Consider the following 7,290-nt stretch of genomic DNA (forward strand, 5'->3'; position numbering starts at 1 on the left):
CAGGGAAGCTGTTGGGCATAATGATGTTCCCACCTTCATAAGGTCATGATAAGGAGGACATGGTAGTATCTAAGAAAGTACCCAGTGGCAGACACTCCTATTCTTAACCTTGCCCGGTGACTGGAGATGCTAGAAAGTCTGATGCAAATTTTGGCACAGAGTTGATAAAAATAAGTTTGCTTTATGCTTTAAAATGTAACTACATAGCCTACTTAGTGGAATTACTTCATGAAATCATTAAATGGCTTTTTCCTCCCTATTCTTTTCACTCCTTCCTCCCCAACCCAGGTGTTCTTTGATCTAATGAGAGAAATCAGAGCCAAAAAGATGTCTGAGAACAAAGACAAGAATGGCAAGAAAAGCAGCAAGAACAAGAAAAGTTTTAAAGAAAGGTGTTGCTTACTGTGAAAACCAAGATGGCGGATGAAGTTGATCGCCGCTAAGGACATGGGGTGGGCTCATTAAGAGAAGAGTATAGTCGACTTCCTGGTGTGTTCCCTGCTCTCCCCAACCTCATTCACACATACTTCTTTAAATGGGGGAAATGTTTGTGAATCAGTGGCTGGCAGAAGAAATAAGCCCTTGTCCATGCATTGGAACAGCTACTTTGTCAGGAGGTTTTGGGAGTTTCCTTCTCCCTCCTCTTCTCCCTCCCAAAAGTTTAATCACATATGTAGTGTATAGGTAAGAAATAAGTGTTTGTTAAAAAGAAATGTACTGTCATAGCATCTTACTTCCCTCCCTAGTTTTATAACATCACTGTCTTCCATTTTGAAATGAAAAGGTCTTATTAAGTTTTGGGGAGAGGGTAGGATAAGAACCTCCCTAACTCACATCAGCTTAACAGATGTACTCAAAAAAATCCATTAAGCTCTAATAAAAATTCAGAGATTTTTTGGGATAAGTTTCTTGGCACTACCCTGTGATCTGAAGCACAGCAAAAAAATAAAAACAAATATGAGTTGGGCCAAATAGGTCAGTAACAAGCTCATAAACCCTTCACCCATATGAAAAATGAAGTTGAATTCTTCATATTTAAACAGCCAATTATAGCCTGTGTTGTCTATTTCTCTCCTGTAGCATCCTGATTTTTATGTAGAAGCTTCTTTTTAGCAGATCAAGTGAGGACTCAAGACTGGTATACTTTATAAATGACACACTTTTCTAATCAGATTAAGAATATATCTTGGGATACATCCTTTCCTAATGGCCAGACATGGTTAGGCTCTTCCTCCTCTGCTGGTAACCAATATCTGTCCTTCTGCTCAACCTCTCTGCATTCAGAGATAAAGAGAGCCTCTTCTTTTATTTCTTTTCAGTATAATGAGTTCTTCTGAAGAATGTGATGAGTTGAAATTGTATTCTCAAATCATGAAGCTGGAGCCTGTGCCAGACATTCTGCTACCTCTCATAGAATTGCTCTGTAATTCTAAATTTAAATTTAGGAGAAGAGGGAAAGGATAAGATAAGCCATTGCCCTTGTACCTCTGAGAATTGGCTACTACTTCTAACATAATTTTCTTCTGAGATGGCCTTAGAGTTGGTTAGAAAAAGGCTTTTATTGTTGAGATATTGTTATGCTTTCTTGTATCAATATTCTCAATTTAGCAACCTGAACATTTTTCCTCAGGAAAGGAGTACTTAGACCCAGTATTCAGCACATTTTCCCCCATTTCTCGGAAGTGATATTCCACATATAGGTGCCAAAAGTGAACTGGGGTGGGGAGAGTGGGAACCATTCAAATTTATAGTTAGTACAGAAATTGTGGAAATTATGATCTGAAAGGAAAGCAATCTTGTATCACCTCCTAAAGAATCATGGTCTTTTTTAATAAAAAAAAAAAAAAGCAGACAAATAACACTTTTTTCAAGTTTTCAGCCTTTTTATTTTCTCCTCTTGTCATACAGGTAAAATGCAAGTATTAGAGAAACTGACAGTAACTTACTCATTATTGATCTTGTTAAGTGTTCTGTATTATCAGATAAATTTGGTTTCAATTAATCCTTTGAACTGGGTTGTGGGAAATATAGTTTAAGTATGAACAGTAATTTTAACTTCATCTTTCCTTTGGGAGAGAAGACTACTCTTTCTTCGTAAAATTTGAAAGCTTGAAGTTAATCACACCCAAAGTTTTTGAAACAATCTTTTTCTTTTCATTATAGTTTGCTACCTGTTTGATATCAGTTGTGGTCAATAATAGGTAGATTTGGAGGATGTACAAATATATTAAAGATGGTATGAATTATTTCATGCTACGGAGATTATTCTTGGTGTATGCTATTATTGTATCTCTAAAATTATATTTAACTTGATAGCAATCAGAAATGTATCTTTCTAACAAAAGAATTTACACATATGAGGTTCTTTTACATGGGAAAATAAGGATGCAATGTTACTTATAAATTTGAAACACTGTTACTTGCTAAATGATGAACTATTGTGTCCAAGAGCCCACCATTGTTTTCCTAAAGCATTCATTCTAGAAATATTTGAGGACCTATTTGGTGTCAGGCTCGGTTCTCGGTGCTGGGATGTGGTATTGAACAAGGTAGGCAAGAGCTCTGTTCTCCTGGAGCTTATCCTCCAGTGATGTAGGAGACAAATAAATGAAAATGATTGGGGTAAGCATTTTGATGTAAATAAACCAGGTAATATGATAGCAAGTGTTTCTGGGCAGTAGAGCTGATTTTGACCGCATGGTCAACAGACTTCTTGGGGGAGTGACATTTAAGCTGAGAGTGCCTGCCCTTGAAGCCAGGTGCCCAGCCTTGCAAACAGGAGGTCCAAAGGCCCAATGATGTTCAGGAAAAGACCCCAAAGATCATATGGCTGGAGTAGAATGAGGGAGGGGCTGAGTAGTAGAAAAGATGTAGCAGTTTATGGTTTCATAACATGACGTAGGGGAAAAACATCTAGACATGTAATTTGCTAAAGTATCCTGTTTCATCAAATGCAAGACGCCATTAATTGCAAGATGTCACCATAATTTATATACCACTAAGAAAAAGAACATACCAATTAAGTGAGCCCATCCTGACTCCGGTGACATAAAGGTGTGGGAAAAACTGCATGTTTGAGTTAGGGGAATTACAGAATGTAAACTTCAATGGCAGTTGAAATACAGAATTCACCTCTGTTAGTCTAGAAGCTTACAATACAATAGAAGCTGAACAATGGTAAGTAGTAACAGTGGGGAAAATACACATATATATGGTTAATGTTGTAGTGAACTTGATGTAGATATTTTTATTTTAAAAATATGTTAAAATTATTTAATCAAAATTGTAACTGCATGTGCTTCAAAATTCTAATGGTCTAGAAGTGTTTGTAGTGGAAGCTCTAGTCCCAGTCTTCCTATTCCAGCCCTCTTCCCCAAAAGTCAGATTCCACACCATTTCTATTCTCAAATCATTCAGTAGGTACTCCCAAGTTTCTCAATACTGTTCTTAGGCCATGATTTCTTGGTTTTCGACCTTAGTTTTTCCCCGGAGACGACTTGCTGTGGTAGATGAGGGTGTAGCTCCCTTGTGTCCCTTACCCCTACTCCATTTTTGACAGTCATAGGATTCTTTTAATTCCTCTCTTGGTGACAGTTACACCTTTTAAAACTATGTTATTTGTTTTAATAAATATAAATTTTTTTTAATTTTAATTTCATATTTTAATAAATATAAAAAACCATAATACTTATTTATTATTCACGCAACACTTGACAGCATCTCTTGGCTCCCCACTCTGAAAGGTGAGGATATTAACACGCCTGCCTTTTATCTCTTGACCCCCGCCTACCTCTTCCTTCTCTGTGACACCTTTCACTTTTGTATTGTCAAGGTCGATGACATGAACATTCCATTCTGTGACCATCACTCAAGGTTCCTGGCTTTATCTGTGGATTACTTTTAAAAGTTGAATACCAGTCAACAACAATTTGATTACGGTGACTTACGTAAATATGACTCATTGCTGGGCCAAACACCATGTGGTGATGGCCTCTTCCTTCAGGCTAAGCAGTTCTGGTGACACCACACAAAGGAGAGCGGCCTTAGTGTCCGGTCACGTGGTCACCCCCCTCAGTTGCCTGAGTCACTCCACATTCTAGCTTGCTTCCTCCTTGGAGTGTCCCCTGCCCACAACTCATTTTTCCTGAAGTTTGATTGCTTTTTCCTGGTGGAGAGGATAATAATATAGTCTCTTTCCCCAGTGCCACTGTCTTTTGTTGCTTGGGATCTGATTCCATTGTTCTTTGGAAGACCTTCCGCGTAGAGCGTACGGATTGCCCTGTTTAATGTGGACCCACGACTTTCTAGGTCCTCCCCACAACTGGTGTATGGAGGCTGGTTTGCACAGACACTTGGGTCCATTCCAGGTTCCTGAGTCTCCCATAGCTTCCTTTATTAGTTTTTAACTCGTGCGGGAGAACATTTTCAGAAAGGGTGCATTAGAGGTAAGCCTTTGGAGTGTTTCACTGTATGAAAGTCTTGTTACCTTTGCCCTTTATTTAATTGCTAGTTTGGCTTGGCATGGAATTCTCAGCTCAAAATAATTTTCCCTTGGAACTTGGAGGCTTTGCTTCATTGTCTTTGAGCACCTATGGTTCCTGTTAAAACTGGTCTTGTTCTGCTTGTCGTCCTTTGTACTGGGCACTCTGCTCCCCCCTCCTCTGGAATTGTAGAGGATCCTCTCTTTATCTGTAGTGTCCAAACAGCACCTTGATGGATCTGAATATGGGTCTTTCCTGTTCATCCCTCCTGGCACTCAGCATCTTTCAGTGGACACTCACTTCTCTTCAGCTCTAGAAATGGATTTCTGAAATTTCTTTGAATAATCCTTCTCTTCTGTTTTTCTGTGCTTGCTTTTGCTTTTTATTTTATTTATTTATTTGAGAGAGGGAGAAAGAGCAGGAGAGCACGAGCAAGGTGAGGCAGAGACAGAAGCAGGCTCCCTGCTCAGGAGGGAGCCTGATGCAGGGCTTGATCCCAGGACCCTGAGATACAACCTGAGCCGAAGGCAGATGCTTAACTGACTGAGCCACCCAGGCACCCCTCTGTTTTCTGTGCTTTCTTTCCAGAACTCCTGTTCTCTGCTTTTGGACCACCTAGATGCTTATCTGCACCATCTCTTCCTGGGTGTTCCAGGTTTATTTTCTCCCAGAGCCGCCCTCCCTCTCCCTCTCTTTTCATCACCTGTGATTTGCCAAACACTGTTGGAGGTTCTCAAGATTCAGCAGTGACCAAACACGAAATCCTTTGCCCTCTTAGACCAGAGCAATCAGCTTTTCTTTTCTAACTCATTATTTGTGTGTTTGTGTGAACAAAAGCTTTCTTTGTCTCTAATTGTTCCTTTTTCCTAGCAACTGTTCTTGGCCTCATGGATGCAATAGCATGACTTAAAAAAAAAAAAAGATTTTTAATTAATTAAGGCGGGGGTGGGGGGTGTGAGTGGGGAGAGAGAGAGAGAAAGAAAGAGAAAGAGTCTCAAGCAGGCTCCCCAGTGGGCGGGGCCCGATCTCACAACCAGGAGATCATGACCTGCACTGAAACTGACAGAAAGATGCTCAACTGACTGAGCCACCCCAGCACCCCTATAGTATGACTTTCTGAGGATGTTAGATCTTCAGAAAGTTCTATTCCCAGAGTTACCTTTGTTTAATTTTTAACCAGTTTTTCTCTCTCTTCTGTTCTTTCTCTTTTAAATTTTATTTATTTATCTGACAGAGAGAAAGCACAAGTAAGCAGAGTGGCAGGCAGAGGGAGGAAGGGAGAAGCGGGCTCCCCACTGAGCAGGGAGAGGCTATGTTGCCTGCAGGAGCAGGGCGGACTGTGGCCAGCATACCTCCGAGTAAACTCACTGTTTGCAGCCACGCTGCATATGCCCGCTGCTCAGTCTGCAGATTCGGGGCTCTGGCTGGGCAGTCAGCCCCTCCTCTCCATAGCCCCTTCTTTCCTCTTTTTCCATCTACCAGTGCCCTTCTGGGGTGCAGCTTCCAGAACTTGGTCAAACTTCTGCGTCACTTAGTGTCCCTCTCTCATTCTCTTAGCCATTGGAGTCTTTCTTGACTAGGACTTGAAGGCAGGTGTCAGGAAACAGAGGGGACTGACATTTGAGCTGACTCTTCCATTTTGACCTATTCTCATTTTCACAAGTATTTACTATTTCCTTTTTTTGGCAGATCAGCATTGCACGAGGGGTAGAGTGAAACCATTGATCTGAGCCTCTGTAGGACTCATCCTCAACGAGGGGGTCTGTGGCAATCCCTGTTCTACAGAGGTGTGGACTTCATCATGTGGGGTCAGACCTGGGTCTGGCTGGTTGTCTTCTGCCACCAACTTTATTATTATTTTTTTAAGATTTTATTTATTTATTTGACAGACAGAGATCACAAGTAGGCAGAGAGGCAGGCAGAGAGAGAGGGGGAAGCAGTCTCTCTGCTGAGCGGAGACCCCCGATGTAGGGCTCGATCCATGACCTGAGCCGAAGGCAGAGGCTTTAACCCACTGAGCCACCCAGGCTCCCCCCAACTTTATTTTGTTTTATTTTTATTTCATATTTACTTCCTTTTTTGTCATTCAATTTTAAAGTGAGGGAATCGTGGATTTTCCCTAAGCCTGCCCTGATTTTGTTCAGTTTTTTGTCTTTCATTTCTTGGGTGTGAAAAGATAAAACTGCTGAATGAAGCAGTGATTTCTAGTTTGTCCGATCTTTTTAGAGATGTGGTTGACTTTGTTCTCCTAGTTAATCTGGTCAAGAGATCTGAGTGGATTTACTCGTGCTGTTAGTGGATCATGTAGATCTGTTTTGTCATCAGGTTTAGGTGTATCCGGTTGGCCAATTTACAGTCTGTCCACTGTCTTGGTCCCAGGCAATGCTGGTTTTAAAAATGCCTATTGCTGATACCGACTACCCAACTTCTTTTTTATGAGTAACTATCTAAGTTTCACTTCTTGAGGATTTTGGAAAGAATTTAAAAAAATTTTTATTTTTGTAAGATTTTATTTATTTGAGAGAGAGCGAGGGAGACCACAAGCAGGGGGAGGGGCAGAGGGAGAAGCAGACTCTCCATTGAGCAGGGAGCCAGATGTGGAGCTTGATCCTAGGACCCTGAGATTATGACCTGAGCCCAAGGCAGATGCTCAACTGACTGAACCACCCAGGTACCCCATGAACGTAAAAAATTTTTAAAACTGATTTGGGCCCTTGGGTTTATGGTGAAACTTCTCTCTGAAAAAAGATACTTCCTCTGATACCACTTGCCTTCCTCCTGTTTTTGTCTAATTTCAAAGCTAGAGTGT

At 40.9% G+C, this 7,290-nt stretch overlaps 1 protein-coding gene across 1 annotated transcript in view; it reads left to right on the forward strand.

Moving 5' to 3' along the window:
- Nucleotides 1-1,861, forward strand: part of RALB (RAS like proto-oncogene B) — a 43,140-nt gene extending 41,279 nt beyond the window's left edge. The window contains exon 5 of the mRNA XM_032840873.1: nt 289-1,861. Coding sequence (XP_032696764.1) covers nt 289-408 — 120 coding nt within the window. The 3' untranslated portion in view covers nt 409-1,861. The remainder of the gene's footprint in view (nt 1-288) is intronic.
- The last annotated feature ends 5,429 nt before the right edge of the window (nt 1,862-7,290 follow it).

The sequence above is a fragment of the Lontra canadensis genome, unplaced genomic scaffold (genome assembly GCF_010015895.1).
Source record: "Lontra canadensis isolate GAN:19392208 unplaced genomic scaffold, GSC_riverotter_1.0 scaffold117, whole genome shotgun sequence".
In the NCBI taxonomy this organism is placed as follows: Eukaryota; Metazoa; Chordata; class Mammalia; order Carnivora; family Mustelidae; genus Lontra; species Lontra canadensis.